A 24,559-nucleotide genomic window follows, 5' to 3' on the forward strand; every position below is an offset into this window, starting at 1 on the left:
CTCAATAGTGTCGCACACATAGTGTCCATAATGATTCACGAATGTATATTGAGTCCGCACACTCAGTGCTATATAATCAACTCGCACACTTAGTGCTACGTAATCAAATCGCACACTTAGTGCTACATAGTCAAACTCGCACACTTAGTGCCGCATGGTCAATTCGCACACTTAGTGCATCATATTCATTTCGCACACTTAGTGCAACATAGTCAAATCGCACACTTAGTGCTGTACAATTTAATCCCGCGCACTTAGCGCCAATCTCATGGTCATAAATGGTTATACCCGCACGTTTAGTGCCGAGATCAACAACTCAGTACATCTTACCTCTTTTCTTTTCATTCAACAATTTCATCATCACATACGTACATGCATATATATATATATATGTATATTTATTCATTCCATTCAGCATCAATACATAAACATTATGACCATTTGAAATAATACCAACTACATGCTTAATGACTTACTTTATGTTGGGTAAAATAATTCCGAGTCGGCTACTCGATGACCTTCGATTTCCCCTTGTTGGACGCCTCTCCTTTAGGTTCTTGAGCTTAAATAAATAAATCAACTAGTTTAATTACCTTGCTAGTTATTTATAAAAATACACATATCATCCCAACTCGACACAAGAGTCAAATTCATCACTCAAACATTCACACCAATCTATTTGAATATTTTGGCCGAAACCCTCAATTGGCTATCATAGCCTTAATATTTCAATATAAACATGTATACATCAAAGGCAATTTAAAACACTTAACCCTTATACTCAATAATGAAACCAAACCGTATACCTAATTATTAAACACATCACTTCCAAATGCATGTATTAACTAACATATATCCAATCCACATGCCAAGTTACCATGAATAAATTAAACTTATATATATATATATAACCTTTCATACCCTTGTATCTAATGTCATAAGAATAGCCGAATGTCCAAATTAACCAAGCTTAAAGATTTAACCTTCAACACTTTAATATTCCACAACCTATTCTTCAAGGCTTCAAATATAAAGTGATTAACATTTATACTCTTATGCCGAATTAGCTAACACTTTTAATCCATAGCCGAATGTCATTAAACCTAAACCACCATGAAAATTTTACTTATCACCTCATACCTTATTATCAAATTGAACTAATTATGCTTATAAAATGATATCAAACCGAAACCTTTTGATAATTAAGCCTCTAATTATTTATTTCAATTACCCAAACGAAATTTTCTCACATTTAACACTTATTTACCAACCAATTGTTGAAGACAAACAAAATCTCATTTCCTCCCTTGACAACCACAACCGAAAGCTCAAATCAACCTACTTGGCCAAACATCAAACCTCCTAACAATCAAAACTTAAGCCATGGAATGATTAGAACTTGAACTAACCATCTTCTTTATACAAAATTTTCCAAGGGTTTCAAGGTACTTACCTCTTCTTAATCCTCATCCAAACCGAACATAAGCAAGAGAACTCTTTCTTCTTCCTTTGATTTTTCGGTCAAGAAGAGCAAAGAGGATGAAGCCTTTTTTTTTTCTTCTAGTTTCGGCAAAATGGGGGAGCAAGGATGAAACAACTTTGGTTTCTCCTCCCACTCCCCTCATATTTTATTGTTCTTAACACAACATGTTGTCATAAACTTTTTATAATATGTTTTACCCATCACCATTTGCCTATCCACTTTGTCATGGCCGGCCACTACTATTTAGGGAGGGGGAATTTGACATGCAAGTCCCCTTTTTCTTCCACATGCACTAATAGGTCCTCATGCATTGACCTATCACATTTTAAAATTTTCTCATATAAGTCCTATTGACTAAATTCACATGCAATCGACTAAATCGAAGCTTGAAATTTTCACACATTCATGATTACATATTCTAGACAATAAACATCACATTCAAACCTTTCGGTGACTCGGTTTAGCGGTCCCGAAACCACTTCCCGACTAGGGTCAATTTTGGGCTGTCACAGCTATGGTCGTGGTCGAGCAGGACATGGCAGTCGTGGAGAACCTTTCCCGGTGGAGTTTTAGTTCCTCTATGATGATGAGCTTAAGATCTCTATATAACTGTGATAAAATTAGGAACTTTTTAGAGGATATTAGGAAGAATAAGTACTCGAAAAGAAATAACCAAAATTTATAATAAAATTCTAAATCTGCTAAAAAATAAAAATAAAAAGTAGTTTGAATAAAAATTAAAAACATAAAATAGTAAAATAAATATTTCTAAACATCTTCATCGCTAGATGGTTCGCGAGGTGGGATTGGCGATGAGATGTGGAGGTGCTGACAAATCTGCTGTAGAGTAGCATCAATGTTGTCAAATCATTGAAAACACTGATGCTCGAATCGAGTGAGGTGCTTAGAGATGTCAACATATGAAGCTGCCGCATGAACTGGACGAGAAGGTGGTGGTGGTTGAGTCGATGGGTCCTCGTGTTGTGGCAGGATATCATCAGGAATGTCCTCGTAGGTCTCCTTCTCGATAGATTGTGCGAGACAATACTAGGAAGGGTAGGTTCCTCGGCGCCTCGCGATCATCCTCATGCTAAGCATGCTCGAGATGGCTTGTAGAGACATCTGGCCGATGAGGGTGAGGGATGATTCTTGGGTTGCGGTGTTGAGGAGCTCGAAGTGTCGTGCTAGCCGGGTCACGTAAAGGCCAATGGAGATGACCCCCTTCCGATGCCACTCCGTCTGGTGCTAAATCGCAAGGGTGATGAAATAGGCAAGGTCGATGACATACCCTTACGACATGCACCATAAGAAGTAGACGTCGTAGGTGTTGACGATGCCAGTGCTCTCTCGCCTCCCTTGTCATTACGGTTTGACAATAGAACGTTGAGCATAGTTCCATCGTGAGCTTGAGGCATGTCAGCTCGATAATCCCGAAGAACAGCTCCCAAGGGTCGGTGGTAAGAAGAGCCCAGATCGCGTCAGCCAACTGGACTTATTTGACAGCAGCCCAGTCGATGCAGCGGCCCGCTGCTAAAATGTTGGGCCTGTAGTATTTGAAACAGTTCTTCTTGGGGCCCATTGGAGAATTGGAGGAAAGGGTGACGAATTTCTGCGGTAGGACCCGAGGAAGATGACACACCCTTCATTTTCTTTGAAGCGGGGACAGCGAATTTCTTTCCTCGTGATGACGACATCGTATACCTATAATTTGTAAAGAAGAATAATAGTAAATACATGAATTTGGAAAGTCGTGCATTTAAACTACTAATTTCAGCCAAAATATGAACCAAACTCAACCAACAAAATTCTACTCAACCAACAAAATTCTTTTTGACAGCATAATTTCGTGACATTGTAAGGGCATGAGGATGGGCATAATAATGGCATGTGAATGACAAAAGAATGAAGCTTTTCTAACAACCTACATTAACATAAAATGCATGATAAATAATCTAATAATACAGGAAATAATGAACAAAATGAACATAGTATGATAAAAATAATAATTATTTTAAGAATAAGCATTAAAAATAAGTAGAATAGAGGTGAAAAGAGTGAACAAGCACTAAGGGAGAGAGATTGGGCGTCAAAAATGGAGTGAGAAGCGGCGCACGGGCGTGGCAAGAAGGCCTTGTGGACTTGCAGCAGCTAGGGATAGGGTTTTTGAGTGGGGAAGACAATGAATAGTGCAGCTTATTTATAGATTTTAGGATACACGGCCATGGGACACGCCCATGTGCCCCAATTTTAGCCTGTGTGTTTCGCGTTTTTCCTATTTTGGTGCATCTGAAATTTGACACACGTCCGTGTGCCTCGGCGTGTTGGTTCACACGGCCGTGTCGCACGACTGTGTTTAGCTTCGTTCGCTTCTCCCATGCCCGTGTGTTCAAGCCCCACGCTCGTGTTAATTTGACAGGTTCGACCACGGGTGTTAGACACGGGCTTGTCGCACGCCTATGCTATTTTAACAGGTTTTTCCATCGTTCCTCCACACGGGCGTGTCGCACGCCCGTGTTGTTTTGGCAGGCTCGACCACGGTCATGTCGCACGGCCGTGGCATTTTATCGTAGCCTATGTTGGGGAAATCTTTTGCCCTGTTTTCACACGGCCTTAAGCACGCCCGTGTGATTGGCCGTGTCTCTGTGGAAACACCTGTATTCAAGATTTCTATTAGTAGGTTAGGAGTTATATATCAAAATTTAAAGAAATAAATAATGATAGTGCTCGGGTTGCCTCCCGAGAAGCATTTATTTATAGTCTAAGCTCGACTTACCTCTCCGTTGTATGGTCATGGTGGTTCAAAGAGTTCGTACTCCTTATTCCTGTTATCAGTCTTGACAAAATAAGGTTTTAAATGGTTGTTGTTTACCTTAAAAGTGTCGAACTTGGGATGACCCACCTCCACCGTATCGAATGGAAAAATACCGAGTACTGTAAGAGAGATTTCCTTATTCAGTGTGGTAGTGACAATGTAGGGATCTGCAGCATCTAATAAGACCTTATCACCAACCTTAAGTTGATTTGGAGAGGTATCGGGCTCATTTTGACGTAGTTTTGGGTTTCATGTGTTCTCAGTTTGTGTGCTCGCCATTCGTCTAGCTTCTATATCCGTATCCTTCGTTCTTCATGAATGTCTCCTCTATCATTTCTGGAACATGGCTCGTGAACTTCTTTGAAGATCAATTTCTACAAAGTCATATTGTCAGTTTTAGTAGATTGGTGTGGACTATTACCTTCAATGTTCGATGTGATGCCAAAATTACGAGCTTGAAGGGTGATCGTGTCATCTTCTACGCGAAGCGTGAGCTCACCTGTACCAACATCAATAATTGTTTTAGCAGTTGCTAAAAAGGGCCTCCCTAAAATCAAAGGGGTTTTATTATCCTCCTCTATGTCTAGAACAACGAAATCAATGGGAAATATGACCTTATCTACTTTCACCAGTATATCTTCAACAATACCCCTAGGAAATCTTATAGTTTTATCTGCCAATTGAATGCTCATCCTAGTTTGTTTAGGTTTCCCAAGACCTAGTTGATTAAACATTTTGTAAGGCATGACGTTAATACTAGCCCCTAAATCAGCTAATGCCTGACTTATATCTAAACTACCAATTAAACAAGGAATTGTAAAACTCCCTAGATATTTCAACTTGTAGGGTAGCTTATTCTGTAGAATAACTGAGCAGCCTGCGTTTAGCTCCACATGCGATGCTTCGTCCAACTTTCTTATTTACTAAAAGCTCTTTTAAAAATTTCATTGCATTTGAAATCTGCGACAAAGCTTTAATAAATGGTAAGTTAATATATATTTTTTTCAAAAGTTTGAGGAATTTACCGAATTGTTCGTCTGAGCGGTCTTTCCTTGTCGCGTTAAAGTATAGGACACGAGGTCTATATTCTTCATTCACCATTTTGTTATGGCTTACATCACTTTCACCTTTGCTCGCTACAGTTTCTTGCATCAATTCTGGCTCAGGCACAATGAATCCTTCCTTATCTTGAGTACTAATTGTGTTACGGTGTTCTCTTGGGTTAGGTTCAATATTACTTGGTAGGCTACCTTGTGGTCGTTCGGAGATTAATTTGGATAGCTGGCCTATCTGAGTTTCGAGTCCTTGAATCGATGCTTGTTGATTTTTAAGTGTTGTCTCGGTATTTTGGAGATGGGTTTCTGACATTGATATGAATTTTGAGAGCATCTCCTCAAGGTTCGGTTTCTTCTCTTGTTGATAAGGTGGCTGTTGAAAACCCTGAGGATTTTGTGGATTTTGATTCCCTTGACCACCCCAGGAGAAATTTGGGTGGTTCCTCCAACCTGCATTATAAGTATTACTGTATGGGTTATTTTGAGATCTAAAGTTATTGTTACCCATATAGTTGACTTGTTCCTCTTCGGTTGTGGGATTGAAGGATTGATATTCTGTATGCACACCTCCTCCACTTGAGTCACACCTTATTACTCGATGTACCTGCGTAGAGCCAAGTAAACCATCAATCTTTTTATTGAGAAGTTCTACCTGATTTGACAGCATAGTAACTAAGTCGACGTTATAAATGCCGGCTGTTTTTGTTGGCTTAGTCCTCATGACTTGCCACTGATATTTATTCAGTGACATTTCTTCAATGAATTTATAAGCCTCTTCAGGTGTTTTGTTGTTGATGGTTCCGCCAGCAGCTGCGTCAACCATTTGCCGAGTCGAGGGATTCAGACCATTGTGGAATGTTTTTACTTAAAGCCAAAGCGGTAACCCATGGTGAGGGCACCTTCTCAGTAAGCCCTTGTATCTCTCCCATGCATCGTAAAGTGTTTCTAAACCCATCTGCACAAAAGAAGAGATATCATTACGTAATTTAGCCGTTTTAGCCGACGAGAAGTATTTTAGTAAAAAAATTTCGGTCATTTGTTCCCAAGTAGTAATTGACCCTCGTGGTAACGAGTTCAACCACTGTTTAGCTTTGTTCCTCAATGAATAAGAAAATAACCGAAGACGAATGGCATCATCAGAAACGCCATTGATTTTAAATGTATCACAAAATTCCAAAAAGTTTGCTAAGTGAACGTTGGGATCTTCATCCTGCAAACCATCAAACTAAACAAATTGCTGTATCATCTGAATAGTGTTAGGTTTTAATTCAAAAGTACTTGCAACTACAGTAGGTATAACTATGCTAGATTCAGTTCTTGTTAAAGAAGGTTTGGCATAATCATACATAGTACGTGGAGCAGGATTTTGATTAACCGCAATTGCAGGAGGTAGCTGATTGACTTGGTTTTCAGCCATCTCTTCGGTTGGGGGTTGAGTATAATCTTCTTGCTCGTTCTCTGTGTATCTTAAGCTGCGCCTTATTTCTCTTTGGTTTCTACGAACTGTGCGATCGATTTCTTCGTCAAAAAGTAATAGTCCCAACGGGTTTCTTCTAGTCATAAACTATAAAAACCTGCCAAGAGAAGGAAAAAGTAAATTAATAAATAATAATAATTAAATTAAATTAATTGCAAGAAAAATAAATGGCTAAAGTAATAAAAATTAAGCGTTCCTAATATCTTAGTTCCCCTGCAATGGCGCCAAAAACTTGATCGTGTGGTTTCATGATAGGTTTTAAATATTTATAATTACTCGTTCTTGAACTAACTATTATCGTGATGTAGGCAAGTGTACCTATTGAACAGTAGTATAGTTTTAGCAAGACCGGATTGTCGAACCCAAAGGAACTAAAAGTACTAGTAATGACTTTCTTTTTATTATCTAGCCTAAGAATAAGGGGGTTTTGTTTTAATTAACTAATTATCTAAACTAAGAACGCACAGAGAAAATGATTGGGGAATTGCTTTTGGGAAAATTCGATTGACTTAAGACAATACCTAAGGAAAAATCCACCTAGATTTTACTTGTTATTCTGGCTCCGAATCGGACGATTTATTCATTCAAATTGTTCCGTAGAGATCCCTAAGTTATGTTATTATCCCTATTCAAGACTAATAATGTTTAATCCCTAGATTGAATAACCGAGATTTTTCTCTAATTACCACTCTAGGGTTGTATTAACTCGATCTATGGATCCCCTTATTAGGTTTCACCCTAATCCGACAAAATCTTGTCACCCTATTTTTAGGCGCACAATCAACTCCGCTTAATTATGACAAAAGTACTCTTAGACAGGGTCTATTCCTCCTCTAAATAAGAGCATGTCTTGAATCAGTATCCTAGGATATCAAAACAAGAATTAAGAACACATAATTAAGAACAAGTCAAATATTTATCACACGATTTAGAAAATAATATCAAGATTCGTCTTAGGTTTCATTCCCCTTAGGTATTTAGGGGATTTAGTTCATAAAAAAATAAGAAAACATCTCCGAAGAATAAAGAATACAAAACATAAAGAAAACCCAAAACTCCTGAAGGGAAATTGAGGAGAGAACTTCAGTCTTGACGATGAATCCAGCTTCTGAGATGGATCAATCGGCTTCCTTGAAGTAATTCCTTACTCCCTTCTTCGTCTCCCTTTTTTTCCTCTTCTAGGGTGTATTTATAGGCTTTGGAATGCCTAGAAGCCCTCAAAAGTGGCCTTTTTCAAATTGGACTTAACTTGGGCTCAGCAGGGATACGTCCTTGTGCAATTACTTTAGGCTGTGTTCGAGCCTATTAGAATGGTACGGCCGTGTGCTATGCCCATGTGAGTCGTGCTCCAATTCTGCCAGATTGACACGGCCGTGTGGTCTGCCCATGTGAGGAGGTCTAGGCCGTGTTAATTTCGTACTTTGGCTTATTTTCTCCGTTTTTGGCCCGTTTCTCGTTCCTTTCGCTCTTCTATGCTCTCCTAAGTGTAAAACATGAAATTAAAGCATTAGGAGCATCGAATTCACCAATTCTAATGGAAAATCATCCATAAAATGCATTAAACATGGGGAAAAATATGTATAAATTATGGTTTATTAGGGAACCTCTGACTCTTTAGCAGAATGTAGTGATCAGTGAGGGGAAATTTAATGTGCCGGTATTCTTTTGGGAACAACGATAAATCTCATGAAAGATGATTTTCCAACGTTAATCTTTTGGCCCACCATTATGGAGTGGGGAAGCAATAATCGATCTTTAGAGATTGTAGCATTATGTGTAGAAGGAATGAGACAAGTTTTCAAGAAATGGTACCAAATCTTGCATTGAGGCTTCAATGAGACTTTGTTGATGGTGTGACAATTATTTCTTGAGATTGACCATTATGTACCTTCCACACAAACATAAATAAGAACCTGGGCTAAACGCTTTGGGGAAATTGTCTTCACAAAGTCAGCATGCTCATTAGGACCTTCAGACAATACATATTGAGCATTGATGGAGTCCTCATCAAATAGAACTGATGCACCGCGCACATATATAAATGCATTGTTAGGAGAAGTAATGTGGGCATAAAACTCTTTCACTACCTTTGGGAGGACATCATCAGGATAGAGACAGAAGATTCCCCACCCATGCTTTTGACAACTAATGGTATAGCCTCTGTATACCCCATGAAAGGAACATCCTAAAAAAGGAATCCTTTTTCCATGTAGAATAGTCGTTTGGAAATATTTTTATGGTATTGCTCTTCATCAAGTTTACTGAAGAAAGTGCCTGGAGAGGCAAAGGTTGAAGCAAAAGCTATTTGGGAAGCCATTTAAGAGAATATAGACAGTTGAAAAATGAAAAAGGTGACATTTTATTACAGTTATGAGTGAAACAAAGAGTAGAAGCAGAGAACAAAGCGGGATGAAAATGTTGGAGGAAACTGAATCGACTAGGCTAAAACGTGGAAGAGAAGAAATTGTGACTTGTGCGATAAGATTGACCTCAATCATGTGCTGACAAAGTAAAACAATTAATATTTAGCGGGAAAAGAAAATGGAATTAGCGTAAATTTTGGAGAACTAAAATAATTTGGGCTAATGGCTCCAATTTGAACTTATTTCAGCCCAAAGAAAAACCTGTAACAAGAAAAAAAAATTTAAATAAATTTATTAGTTAACAATTAAAGAAACTTAAAGTAATAAACAAAGAAAATTTATACAAAAAACAATTATTAAGTATTGCGAAGAGAAATGAATTTTTTTGTCACCCATTATAGGAGTTCCAAAATAGTGTTTCAGGCATTAGCCATTGACTTTGAAAGTGGATCCTATTTTTTCATCTTTAACATCGACAACTCCATAAGGATATATACGCTCGACTTTGAATGGTCCAAACCATCTCGACTTTAATTTGCCAGGAAATAGTTTAAGTCTAGAATTGAAGAGCAAGACTTATTGTCCAAGTACAAATTATAGTGGCAAAATTTTTTTGTCATGATAGCGCATTTTCTTTTCTTTGTACAGTCTTTCATTCTCATAAGCTTAAGCTCAAAATTCATCCATCTCATTAATCTCCAGTAGGCGATGAGTGGCAGTAGCACCCCAGTCCATGCTTAGTTTTTTGATTGCCCAAAATTTTTTGTGTTCTAGCTCAACTGGCAAATGATATGGTTTACCATAGACAAGCTTGAAAGGTGACATTCCCAATGGTGTCTTAAAAGTTGTGCGATAAGCCCACAAATCTTCATCCAACCTTACTGACCAATCCTTGCAGTTGGGATTGACAACTTTATCAAGAATCTGCTTGATTTCTCTGTTGAAAATTCTAGCTTGTCCATTTGTTTGGGGGTGATATGTTGTGGCAATTTAATGTTTAACCCCATATCTGTTCAGAGCGTTGGCAACTAATCTGTAGTCGAAATGGAGCCTTCATCACTAATTAAGGCATGAGGGGTACCAAACCTGGTAAAAATATTTGTATGCAGGAATCTCAGAACTAATTTGGCATCATTTGTAGGTAAAGCCATAGTTTCAACCCATTCGGAGACATAATTCACCGTAACAAGAATATAAATTTTTCCTCAAAATGGTGGGAATAGACCCATGAAATCAATTCCCCAAACATCAAATAATTTCACCTATAAAATATTATACAGCAGTATTTCTTGTCTTCTTGATAAGTTACCAGTTCTTTGACAGCAATCACAGTTTTGACAGAACTCATAAGCATCTTAAAACATGTTGGGCCAATAAAAACCAGATTGGAGAACCTTTGCAGCAGTTCGCATGCTTCCAAAATGTCCACCATAAGGTGCATAATGACAGTGATGCAGGATACTTTGAAATTCATCATCTAGAATACATCTCCGAATTACTTGATCTACACACTGCTTGAATAGAAATGGCTCATCCCAATAATATTTCTTGACATCGTGAAGGAATTTCATTTGTCTATGATGATTGAGCACAGGTGGCAGCAACCCACTGACTAAAAAGTTAACAATATCAGCACACCATAGCAATGCCATAGCCAACAATATCTGCTCATCAGGGAATTTGTCTTTAATCATTTGACCATCACCATACTTATTCCCTACTTTCAGTTCTAACAACTGATCAGCCACTTGATTTTCAATTCCTTTCCTATCTTTGATTTCCAAACCAAATTCATGCAACAAAAATATCCATCTAATGAGTTTAGGTTTGGCCTCTTTTTTGTCACCAAGCATTTGATGGCAGAATGGTCTGTATAAACTATGACTTTGGTACCCACTAAATAAGCTTTGAATTTTTTGAAAGAAAACACCATTGCTAACAATTCTTTCTCTGTGGTGGTGTAATTGAGTTGTGAATTTATCAGCATGCGACTGGCATAATATATAACATGAAACATCTTGGATTTTTTCCCCAGCACTGCTCTGACAACGAAGTCACTTACATCACACATTAGTTCAAATGGTAGAGTCCAGTCTGGTGCAGTGACTATAAGTGCTATATTTAATCACTCATTTAACTCTTCGAAAATGAAATGGTCTGTTTTGCTCCAACAATTGACATAGAGGCTTTGATATCTTAGAAAAAAATCCTTGATAAAGCGATAGTAAAATCCAGCATGACCAAGGAAGCTTTTGACTCCTTTCACTGAAGTAGGTGATGGTAACTTTTCAATGACTTCTATTTTTGCTTTGTCGATGACAATTCCTCACTGTGAAATCTTGTGGCCCAAAAAAATGCCTTCACAAACCATTAAGTGGCATTTTTCTCAATTCAGCACTAGATTTGTTTCTTGACATCGATAAAGTACTAACTCCAAATTTTTTAGGCAATCTTCAAAAGTGCCGTCAAACACCGAGAAATCATCCATGAATACTTTAAGGAACTTTTCCACCATGTCGAAAAATATTGCCAACATGCAACACTGAAAGGTTGTCGGGGCATTACATAACCCAAATGACATTCTTCTGAAAGCAAATGTTCAATAAGGATGGCACGAAAAACTTGTTACATTTAAATAACTAATGTAATTGTGCAAGTGTACACGTCATTCAAGTAATAAAGTGGTAAGTAAGTATTGTCTCCAAAGGGATAGGAAATTGGTAAGAAATTGAGTGAGTTATTATAATCCTATTGATTATACTAAATAATAGGAAATACTCTTAAATTGATATGAAAAATAAAATTTAGTGGCAAATTACAGAGAAAAGTAAGAGAAATTCTGTTGCTGAATGAATAGGGTTGGAATTATTCAAGTGAAATGCTCATATCAAAGTAATACCATGGAAAAATATTGTCTAATCAACTGCTCAGAGAGCCACCACTACAACCTGCCTATTTCGATAGCTAGATCTTAAGCTAAAAATCTAAGTTATTGTATGTCTACAAAACTCCAGATTAATAACTATAATAAACGTTCTCTATACAACTGCAAACTGAAAAATATATAGGATTTTTCCTATGTAATTTATCACCTTTTTACTTAAATTCATTGTTAAAACTAAGTAATTGTTTAATAAATGAATGAAATATGTGAAAATAGGAAATTAGGACATAAAAATTATCAAAATGTGATTTTATGCTTTATTATATAGTTTTCATGCGTAAAATGGTTTGTTTTATATTTATTTGAACATATTATATTTTCAAGACATAAAATGGGCCATGCATAATTAAATTAAATAATAAAATATAAAATTATATTTAATAATTGATTTTAAAATATTTCATTAATAATTTAGATTTTAATTAATTAATTATTTTATTCTTTGGTCCTTTAATTTATTGATTTATTTTGGATAGGTTTGATAGCTTTGTTGGATTACAAAAACCGTCCAAATTGAAGACAAACTCAACCTAATTTTGGCTACACATGGCTGTCCACATAAACCACTTTTTGGTTTAATTACACAAGGTCCTTGCAATGTTGAAGAAATTAGAGATTTGCCCGAAGATTTACATTTGACTGAGTCTCAGTCTTGAGTTGTTGTGGCATTTAAATTGCTTAAATATCAAGAAAAATTCAACTAAAATCCACTAAGCATGGCTGGCCACTCATTAAAAAAGCTTGAAGAGACTAAACCTCTTATTTTTAACAAACAACTCTCCTCTCTTCACCAAGAAATAAGACTTAATTTGACCATTCCTAATCATCCCTCATCCCTTATCATTCTCTATTTTCTCTCAATTCTCTTTAGTATTTTCCATTTCTCACACCTAGCATCATCTCTTCATAGAGATTTTAGCAATTAAGCCTCTTAAAGAGCCCTTGGTCGGCCACCTTGGAGAGCCATAAGCAAAGGAGCAAAGCGAAGGAGCGAAGGAGCCTCGTCAGTCAGAGTCTTGGGTGACAAACACTTTGATTTAGGTTTAATCTTTCTTTTCTTTAATTTAATCTGAAAATGTTTGCTATGTTTTCTTTGTTCTTGTTTAAAACAATGTTAGCTTAATTTTATTTAAGCTAGGATGATTGCTTTGGTTAAATAATATTTATTTGATTCATGCTTATAATGTTTGTGCCTCAATCGATCATGTTTTCAATTAAAATCAAGTTTGTATTTCGTTCATACGTGATTGAAATGCACCTAAATTAGCTGAGCGGTCCTAACCAGACGATGGCTAGTGGACTTATAATTGAAATGTGCATGTTCAATTTAGATCCTAACCCGATTAAATTGCAAGTTGGATAATAACTCTAACCAAGCTCTATTATCTACAATTTTTTTAGATTTGTGTGATTAAACTGTTTCAAACCTAACACGTCCCTGTTGCCTCACATGAATGCTAAGAAACCCTTAGTAAATAAAGATTAGTAAAATGCATACTTACTAAGTAAAAGATTCTGAAAGGACCTAATGTGGTTTCCAAACTCATAAAAGATCGAGTTGCCATGGAATGTTTTTCCGAATGTTATTAAGCATGTTGATAATAAATTGAGTTTAATTAAAGTAGTTGTTCTAGTTTATTTATGTTATAATTTTTGCCAATTGTGTTTAATTTTTCTAAAATCTATTTCATTCATATAGTTTGCATACTTGGGATAATTTGCATTAGGGATAATTATATTTAGTTTAATATATGTAATTTTAATCATCACTTCTCAACAATATTATGATTTTATTTACCAAGTTGTTAGTATAATTTTACAATTAAGTGATTTAACACAAATACAATCCTTGTGAAGACGATAACTCGATACTTACTTATTACTTGATAATGATTGTGTACACTTGCACAAACCTACACGTTACAAGTTTTTGGCACCGTTGCCGGGGATTGTTAACTGTTACCATAGTTTTTTTTGTGACATTATTTACTTCCAATTTGGTTTATTTCTAACATTACTAACTTATTCTTTTTAATTTTGTGATTTTCTTTTCAGGTATTTATAAGCATAGATCAGATTATCGATTTACTACCTATAAACCTTAAAATTGAGCAAACTTTCAGAGAAAGAAGACATGAATGAACAGCTCAAAGACAAGTCGAGATGGACCTTGGAAATTAGAATCAAAACCAAGGTAATGAAGCCGATCGTGTACGAAATCTCATCCTCATTACTGATGATAGGGATCGATACATTAGACAATATGCTATACCACTTTTCAGTGAGTTAAATCCATGTATTAGAAGGCTAAATATTGAGGCAACCCAATTTGAATTAAAACCAGTGATGTTTCAAATGCTCCAAATGGTGGGCCAATTCAGTGGTATGCCCACAGAAGATCCACATCTCCACCTTCGATTGTTTATGGAGGTGAGTGATTCATTTAAGATAACCGGTGTGACTGAAGACGCACTGAGGATGAAGTTGTTTTTGTATTCGTTTCGAGATCAAGCACGAGCATGGCTCAATTCATTGCCACCATGTTCCATATCTACATGGCAAGAATTAGCAGAGAGATTTTTCGTTAAGTATTTCTCACCTAGCAAAAACACTAAGTTGAGGAACGAAATCACAACTTTCCAACAATCGGATGACGAGACTTTGTATGAGGCTTGGGAGCGATTCAAGGAGTTACTTCGTAAGTGTCCTCATCATGGGATTCCTCACTGTATCCAGTTGGAGACATTCTATAATGGTCTTAATGCACATACAAGATTGATGGTAGATGCTTCTCTCAATGGTGCAATTTTGTCTAAGCCTTATAATGAGGCTTATGAGATCATCAAAAAGATCATGTAATAACTATTAATTGCCAAAAAATCGAACAGCTTCAGGAAGACGTGTAGCTGAAGTTCATAAAGTTGACGCCCTCACTTCGTTATCAGCTCAGGTATCGTCTATTTCCTCTATGTTAAAATAGTTTACCGCTAATAGTGTTAATAATTTTGCACCAGTCCGTTTGAAGTAGTTTCCTATGTGTACTGTGGGGAAGGTCATTCTTTTGAGAATTGTCCATCAAATCTCGAGTCAGTGTACTATGTGGGAAACCAACATCAAAATAGGAGTGGACAAGAACCCCAATCCAACTTCTACAATCCTTCATGGCATAATCATCCTAATTTTTCTTGGAGCAACCAAAGAAATGGACCGAACAACAACTTATTGTAGCATAGACCCAACTAATCTCAAAGGTTTAATCAGCAAGCTCCAAAACCACCTCAAGCTAAAGCATTAAATAGTTTGGAGAACTTGTTGAAAGCATACATGGCAAAGAATGAAGCTTTGATCCAAAGCCAAGTAGTAACATTGAAAAATTTGGAAAATCAAATGGGTCAGTTAGCTACGGAGCTTCGTAATAGACCGTAAAGAACCTTGCAGAGTAATACTGAGAATCCAAGAAATTTGGGTAAAGAACATATCAAGGCAGTGGTATTGCAAAGTGGTAAAATTTTGGAACCCCGATTGATTAATGTCAAAGATAAGCCCGTTGAGAAGAATCAACCAGCTATTGAAATTCATACACCAAAAGAGTCAGAATCTACAAAGACTGACAAGGAAAATCCTAACTTAGTGAATTCAGATACTTTAACATCTTCTTTGGATGCAGATTTACCTATCCAGAAGAGTTATCTGATTCAACCGAAAGTTCCATCACCTCTATGTCTGCAAAGATTGCAACAACACAAGTAGAAATATGATGTGCAATTTAAGAAGTTTTTGAATGTTTTGAAGTAGTTACACATCAATATTCTGTTGGTTGAGGCTTTAGAAAAAATGCCAAATTATGTGAAGTTTATGAAGGATATACTGTCCAAGAAGAAATGACTAAATGAGTATGAGACCGTTGCCTTGACAAAGGAGTGCAGTGCGTTTTTGCATAATAAACTGCCACTGAAATTGAAAGACCCAGGAAGCTTTACTGTACCCTATAACATTGGTGAATCTTACTGTGGTAGAGCTTTGTGTAATTTAGGAGCGAGTATCAACTTGATGCCTAGGTCTATTTTCAAGATGCTAGGGATAGGTGAAGTAAGACCTACAACTGTGATGCTTCAGCTAGTGGATTGATCTTTAGCATATCCCGAGGGAAAGATCGAGGATGTTTTGGTAAGAGTTAATAAATTTATTTTTCCTACTGATTTTGTTGTCTTAGATGTTAAAGCAAATAAGGAAGTGCTGATCATCCTTGGGAGACCTTTCTTAGCCACGAGAAGAACATTAATTGGTGTGCAGAAAGGTGAACTCACCATGCTAGTTCAAGACGATCAGGTAACCTTTAACATTCTTAAAGTGATGAAATTTCCTAATCCGACAGAAGAGTGTTCAGTTATGGAAGAGATAGAAACCTTGGTTTCTATGGAAAGTAATTTTGAAGAAGATCCATTGGAGAAAGCCTTAGATCTTGACCCTTTGGAGGATGAAGAAGGTGAAGAAAACATGGCTTTGATGGAAGCCAATCCGAGAAATTTTATTCAATCCACACGGTTTAAACCGTTAGAGTTAGAAGTTAGAGCATTTGTGCAACCCAAGTTGTCAGTTGAAGAACCACCTAAACTCGAACTAAAGGTTCTTCCTTCCTATTTGAAATACGTTTATTTAGGTGACTGTTCCACTTTGCCTGTGATTATTTCAGCAGAACTGACGAAAGATCAAGAGGATCAACTAATTGTTGTTCTAAAGAAATTTAAATAAGCAATTGGTTGGACCATAACTGATATTCGAGGTGTAAGCCCTTTTTTTTTGCATGCATAAAATCATTTTAGAAGAAGATGAAATAGCTCGAATTGATGGGAAAATGAGGCTCAACCCTATTATGAAAGAAGTTGTGATAAAGGAAGTGATCAAATGGTTTGATGCAGGAATCATCTATCCTATTTTAGATAGTTCGTGGGTAAGTCCAGTGCAATGTGTGCCGAAGAAATGTGGAATCACGATTGTTGAAAATTAGCGTAATGAGTTGATTCCAACGAGAACTATTACTGGTTGGATAATTTATATTGATTACAGGAAGTTGAATAAAGCCACTCGGAAGGACCATTTTCAGTTGCCTTTTATACATCAGATATTAGATCGACTGGCAGGTAATGAATTCTATTGTTTTTTAGATGGCTATTCAGGATATAACCAAATAGTTGTAGCTTTGGAGGACCAACATAAAACAACCTTTACTTGTCCATACGGTACGTTTGCTTTTAGGCGAACACCTTTTGGTTTATGCAATGCACCTGCAACATCTCAACGATGCATGATGGCAATATTCACTGATACGATTGAAAACACTGGCTGCTCTATTAAGCTTCGTCCACATGACTTGCCACTAATAATTATTTAGTGTCATCTCCTTTATAAATTCATAAGCCGCTTTAGGTGTTTTATTATTCAGAGTACGGCTACATCGATCAATTGCCTAGTTGAAGGATTCAAACCATTGTAGAAGGTTTGAACCTGTAGCTACAGAGATAACCCATGGTGAGGGCATCTTCTCAATAAATCTTTATAACTCTCTCATGCATCATATGGAGTCTCTAAGTCAATCTGCACGAAGAAAGAAATATCATACCTAAACTTTGTTGTTTTAGCTGGTGGAAAGTATTTCAATAGAAATTTCTCGATTATTTGGTCCCATGTAGTGATAGAACCTTGTGGTAAAGAGTTCAACCATTGTTTAGCTTTGTTCCTCAACAAGAAAAGGAACAACAGTAGGCGAATGGCATCGTCAGAAATGCCATTTATCTTGAAAGTGTCGTAGACTTCTAGAAAATTAGCCAAATGAGTATTTGGATCTTCGTCTTGCAAACCATCGAACTAAACAAACTGTTGAATCATCTGAATAGTGTTCAGCTTCATTTCGAAATTATTCGCAACAATGGTGGGTCTTACAATACTCGATTCAGCCCCAGTTAGAGTGGGCTTAGAATAATAATACATAGTACGAAGAGTAGGATTCAGACTTGCAGGATTCCCAGCAACCATAGGAGGTAGTTGATTATTCTGATTATCAACATATCTTTAGTAATAATAATGTCCTCTTGCTTTTCCACTATATTCTGTCGATTCTGCCTTACTTCTCTACGGCTTTTGCGAGCTATACTTTCAATTTCACTATCAAATGCTAATAGTCCCGACAGGTTTCTTCTAGTCATAAACTAAAGGAACCTGCCAGAAGCAAATAAAAGAAAAATTAGAAAACAAAAATTAAACTAAAAACAAAAATAAAATGAAATAAAAATAAATGGCTAAATTAATAAAAACCGAGTGTTCCTAATATTTTAGTCCCCGGCAACGACACCAAAAACTTGATGGTCAGTAAACTAATTATAATTACGACAAAGGCAAGTGCACCTATCGAACAATAGTATAGCTATGGTGAGTAGGGAATATCATATTCACGAGGACTAAAAGTACTAGTAATTACTATTTTTTCTATTATTTAGCCGATAAATTGGGATGATTATTTTAATCTAAATTTACTACTCTAAATTAACTAAGAACGTGGCAGAGAATAAATGAGGAAAATATTTGAAGATAAGCAAAGAGAAAGACAACACTCGGGAAAGAATCCACCTAGACTTTACTTATTATTCCGAATCTGAATTAAATAATTTATTCACTTGTGTTTTGATCCATAGAAATCCCTAAATTATGTTAATATCTCTTTCGAGAGTAAAAACAACTGGCTCTAGGTTGATTAATCGAAATCTCTTTCTAATTAAAACCCCTATTGTCGCATTAACTCGATCTATGGATTCCCCTATTAGATTTGACTCTAATCCGGTAGATTTATGTTGTCCTATTTCTAGGATTGCATACAACTCCACTCAATTATGCTAGATCTACTCTTAAACAAGGACTTTTTCTCCACTAAATTAAGAACATTAAACATGATTTAATATCCCTAAAAAATTAAAGCACGAAATAAGCGTACATAATTAAGAACAAGAATCAAGTATTTATCATGTAATTCAAAAATCAAATAATAAGATTCAACTTAGGTTTCATCTTCCCTAGGTATCTAGGGAATTTAGTTCATAATCTAAAAAGAAAACATCTCGAAGTCAGAAAAACTACAAGACATAAAGAAATTCAAATAAGCTTCGAAACAAGTTAAAAGAAGATCTTTAATCTTGAAGGAGATTTGCTTCTAAGTTGGCTCCCGTGGTTTTCTTTGAGTAATTTCTTCTATCTTCTCTGCGTACTCCCTTAGATATTCTTTTAATTGGTATTTAGAGACTTTAGAATGCTCATAAAGTCTAAAAATTGAGTTTTTTTGCGTATTTGGAAATAGGGTGTGATATCGACACGGGTAGGCACACAGGCGTATGGCCAGCCCGCGTGGCTCACACAGGCGTGTGGCTAGCCCGTGTGGAAATGCCCAGCCGTGTGGATCCTGGAAACAACTCTATTCGTCTGATTTTGTCTTGTTTTTTTCTCCTTTTGCTCCCAAATGCTCTTCTAAGTATAGAAACATGAATTTAAAGGGTTAGGAGCATTACTCATGCTAATTTTTCTTAAACCTGGAAATCTATCTCTGAAGTTTGGGATAAAGTTCATAATAGCATATGTTGGAGCCTTGGCAATGGTAAGAACATCAAATTCTAGATTGATAATTGGATCCCGAAATTAGGTCCCCTTCGAAATCATTATTAGTTTCCTTCTGAAATTAATGAAAACAATGCGATGGCATCTATGCTTGATGATACTGGTAATCGGGGTTGGTAAAACTTTACTTTCCAATTAAGCCATTTAGTGGTCCTCACTATTGCGAGAATTAATCGTCCTAATGATTAAGCAAGTTGTGATTTTTGTTGGAGGAGATGGAGTAGCAATAATAATTGCACCATTGCTTCTTCCTATAAAAACCTCGCTAAATCGAATTGGGATTAAGATAGCAAGGTTTGGAATTTTTTATTTTTTTTGGAGATTTATGGGGCCTCAACAAATAAGGCAATTTCTTTGGCTGCCTTTCAAAAGGAAGTCTTTTGACTCACTCTATGTTGAAAAAGTCTTGTTAAAAAACAATATTTTTAGGCACAATCAAAATTTATAATTTTCTTAAAACCAAGCTTTGTAATATTTATATCTATAAACTTTTTTATTGAAATTATATCGATGTTTAGTAAGAAAATGGTCTGGTCATTTCCCAACTTTCAACTGGTCGATTTTATTCGTTATCCTCGAATCCCAAATTTCTTTGAGTGGGGATTCAAACAAATTGAACCAAGTGCACAAAATATTTTTTTCTTAACTTTCAACGGAAAAGTTAATTCTCTCTATAAACTGAAAATGGTCTAGGTCATTTCCCAACTTTCAACTGGTCGATCTTACTCGTTATCCTCAAATCCCAAATTTTTTTGAGTGGGGATTCAAACAAATTGAAACAAGTGCACAAAATATTTTTTTTTCTTAATTTTCAATGAGAAAGTTAATTCTCCCTATAAATTGAAAACTATGAGTATTTTTTTCCAAAAAATAAAATTTATCCTTAAAAATTAATTTCCATTATATTTCGACATAATATCAGTACTACATAACGTGTGTAATGAATGTATTTTTTCGTTAAATATAAAAGATCATTTAGAAATTAATTTAATTTTTTGAATTATTATTTAATTAATTATAATTAAATAATTGAGTTTAAAGTGAGAATTAAATTAATAAGTATCAATAAATTTATTGAATAAGACAATTAAATTAATTTCCTTTTGAATTCTAATACAGTAAATTATGACTTTAACCAAATTGGATATGGATTGAGAAAATAATTTAATTGAGAAATTAATATAATTAATTAATATTTTGAAAAATAAAAAAATAATTATTGGGTTAGATAAATTATAAGTGTTGGATAAAAGTCCAAATAACACATATAGTTATACTAAATACATGAAAGACTCAAATTACGCCTAGTTGATTGATAGATGAGACAAACCCTAGTATTTACAAGGGAGTGTTGCAGCTCCTCCTAGATTCTACTTAGAGTAAAATTTCTATTTTCTATGAATTATTATTATTTAATTAGACCTTATTCGAACAGAAATCTTGTATTGGTTCTATATAAATTTATATTTAACGAAAAAATACATTCATTACATGTGGTGATACATCTGATTTCTTTCCATTACTTAAAAATTAAAAGAATTGAGTGAACCCCTTTATTAGATGGGTAGAAAAAAAATTAATATAGATGATTCGGTCAAGAATAATTCGCACTTGGCATCCATCAGGGGTTGCAAAGAAGCGACGGCAAGTGGATTATTGGATTCAGTGGTTAGATCAACATTAACTCAATTTTCTGTGCAAAATTAAGGGTTATGGTCGATAGTCTCACTGTTGCTTAGTAAGCTGGTTTCCGCGTGGTACAGCTGGATAGTGATTGTTTTACTGCCATAGACTTCATTATGGGCGACAACAATGGTCTTGAAGCTCGACGCATTTTGGTGCGTTGGAGATTGGCAAGTGAAGTTCAAGCACATTTTCTGAGACGCTAATAAGGTTGTGAATATCACATGATAAAAATGAGCACTACCTATGACTTCTACTTTTATAAATTTGGAAAATCACCTATAAAAATTCCTAAATAGTTTTAGAATGATTTTGAAAAGGCAGTGCATTTATATCCGATAAAATTGAAAATAATGATAGAGGTAAGAGATATATCTGTACCACAATCACCACCCACCTAAAAGGGTACTTGATAGTGGTGTGTGCAATTCTGTTTGTGATGTTTAAATTTTAGGCTCTCTCCATTTCAAGGAAAAGAAAAAGACTGACCTTGAACAAAACTTTAATACTCTTATTATAATTAATATGTAAAGGCTCAAGAATACATGTAAGAGAAACTATCATGAAATTGGCAGAAAGAAAATTTTGAATTTAGTGAAAACTTTCCGAATGATTAAAAATAAATAAACTTGTTTGTCTGGATTCAATCATGCAATATCATTCATACAATTTTCATCAGCAAATTCGAGTACACCCCTTCCCCCATCGTAAATGATACGTTTATTTTGTTGCTGCCATGCTCCAAGAACAGAAACCGAACTTCCTTTTAATATTCCTACGCAGAAAAAATTAGGGGCAATAACATGCATATATTGCCCATTGACGGTGTAAACAGATTCATCAAAATGGAACGTTAAAGTTGCAAATTCATCAAAATTTGGTGGACGCTCATAACATAGTTCAAATCCTTCTGGACTTGCCCCTGTTTGTTTAAGATATTTTGACCCATAGTAAGCAGCAAACCCCTTTAGTACTTCAGCATATGCATTCCCTGCCAGTGCATCAGCATCAATATGAGTGAACAAAGCTCCAGAGTCTATGAAGAAACCCCCCAACCCATTTGGCTTAATCTGAAAAATAGATGGTGGAAATCCTATACGATGACCTGCAACAGATATGTCTTTCAATCCCAAGTAGAAAAAATAAGATGTGGGAGAGGCTATCAACTGTGTTGATCCAACACTTTGTGGAGGCAGTTGTGGAATGTCTTCTCCAAACCTTAAAACCAAAGGACGAGGGGTTACATCATCAAAAGGGGCTAAACAGTACGAGAATCGATGTTGAATCAAAGCCGAAAACTGGGATGCCATTGAATCCGGTGAGAAGCTTAACCCGAAGATCCCTGAAATGTCAGTGTTCATAAAAGCAATATCCCGACTATCATACGAGCAGCCAAAGATGACGTTGAACGGGTGCGTACTATGTTGGTCGACAAAGAAATGAAATGCTTCCGTGGACGCAATGGCACTGGTAGAGGCTCCACCACTGTATTGAGCATTGTACACACAATAACGACCATGTTCACAATTGTAGAGTCTCCGGTCGCCGTTGCAAAAAGGATGGCTGCAAGGAAGTGTGGCATAACTGGTGGAAGCAGCGGGATTATAAATTGGAAGCTTTTGTGGGAAACAATTTGGGCAAGGCAGACATTGGGTCCAAATTAAACCACCTCCAGTGTCCATCAACAACTTCACTGGATGTCCTTGGCTTCCTATTGTAAACGCTACCGCATAGTAGAGAGCATCTCGGAGCATGGGTATCCGAATATTATCAGGAACTAGCTTTGCATCACCACTTGAAACTAGATTCAAATAATTAACCCTAGAATAGGAAATTTTGATCAATCTTTCTAGCCTTTCGGCTATAGTCAAGTTTTCAATAAGATATAATGGAGACTCTGGAGAATCATCTATGACAGCCCTTAGACTGAAACCAGTAGGTTTTGAAGTAACAAATGCAGAATGGTATAGAATTGACGTTACCAAGAGGCAAAACAGCAATTTAGAATTGATAAAACCAAGGGTTGAAGGCATTTTTGAAAAGAAAAAGTATGGCTACCATACGATTGTGCCATTGGTGTTTATATACAATACAATTATTGATTGATGATACTACTTGGTATAATGAAAAATTAAATGACAAGAACCTATCTATTGTATTAATGATATCATTTGTTACCAAAAATGCGGACCCAAATTTAGGGAAAAAAACTCTTAAAATTGAACATTCTGCCACAATTGTTAAGTTCATATATGGATAAGAATCCTCCATTTTCTTATATGTTTATTTACCAAAGAAAGAATGAATGATTCAAGTGAAGAACTTGGGCTGATGAGGGAGATGGGCCTTGATTCTATAAATGCGAATGAGGTGGTTGAAGCTGGGCTTAATGAAGAAACGAGGCCTCAAGGGTTGCTACAGGTTGAGAGTGAAAGGGTAAACGGTAAGGGAAGCGGGAGAAGAAAGAGTTGTGAAATTTCCAGTGTGCCTAAAACTCCGATTTTGTCAAGAAAGACCAAGTATATGTTAATAGAAATGTGAGGTATACTGATGACATTGAATACCAGTTTTTAACTTCACTAGAAAAGAAGAAGAAAGACTGAAAGAGGCCAAGAAGAAAAAATATAGTGGAAAAAAATATTCAAGCAAGGAGATTAATTACGGACAGAATGGTAAATATTCAAAAAAAAAATATTATATTTCATAATAAGGGTACTGTTTTTCAACACTTCATAATACATAACTTAGCAATAAACTAATTTCGTTTGATAATTTTTAATCACTCGTGTAAAAAAAAATTATACTTATTTGGAAGAAATTTTATTTTTTATCAAAATTTTACTTTTTTTTAAAATTTTTAATTTAAATTTTTACTACTTTATCTTTTATGTTAAGGGAAAAATATAAAATTGGTACCTAAACTTATCCACTTCTCCCAAATTAGTACTTTATGATTTTATTGTCATAGGTTGGTATCCAAACTTTTTTTCCGTCAACTAAATCGGTACTTTTTTATAACGTCGTTATGTTCAAGATAGATAACAGAATAATATTGTGACACATGACATTAATGACGTTATAAT

At 35.8% G+C, this 24,559-nt stretch overlaps 1 protein-coding gene and 3 non-coding genes across 4 annotated transcripts; 2 read left to right on the forward strand and 2 right to left on the reverse strand.

Moving 5' to 3' along the window:
- The first annotated feature begins 6,231 nt into the window (after positions 1–6,231).
- LOC121213229 (small nucleolar RNA R71) lies at positions 6,232–6,338 on the forward strand. The gene has a single exon (XR_005908607.1). It is a non-coding gene; the product is annotated as a small nucleolar RNA R71 (small nucleolar RNA).
- An 8,409-nt stretch (positions 6,339–14,747) lies between these two features.
- On the reverse strand, positions 14,748–14,854 carry LOC121213019 (small nucleolar RNA R71). Its single transcript, XR_005908388.1, has one exon. It is a non-coding gene; the product is annotated as a small nucleolar RNA R71 (small nucleolar RNA).
- A 2,801-nt stretch (positions 14,855–17,655) lies between these two features.
- LOC121213109 (small nucleolar RNA R71) lies at positions 17,656–17,762 on the forward strand. The gene has a single exon (XR_005908477.1). It is a non-coding gene; the product is annotated as a small nucleolar RNA R71 (small nucleolar RNA).
- A 4,361-nt stretch (positions 17,763–22,123) lies between these two features.
- On the reverse strand, positions 22,124–23,509 carry LOC107894479 (aspartic proteinase nepenthesin-1). The gene has a single exon (XM_016819751.1). The coding sequence runs from the start codon at positions 23,507–23,509 to the stop codon at positions 22,124–22,126; it is 1,386 nt and encodes a 461-aa protein (XP_016675240.1).
- Positions 23,510–24,559: the final 1,050 nt, after the last annotated feature.

This window comes from Gossypium hirsutum, chromosome A13 (assembly GCF_007990345.1).
Source record: "Gossypium hirsutum isolate 1008001.06 chromosome A13, Gossypium_hirsutum_v2.1, whole genome shotgun sequence".
NCBI lineage: Eukaryota > Viridiplantae > Streptophyta > Magnoliopsida > Malvales > Malvaceae > Gossypium > Gossypium hirsutum.

What these genes read in the sequence shown, in the direction of transcription:
- LOC107894479 (XM_016819751.1), bottom strand. Translation starts at nt 23,509, where the DNA reads ATGCCTTCAACCCTTGGTTTTATCAATTCTAAATTGCTGTTTTGCCTC.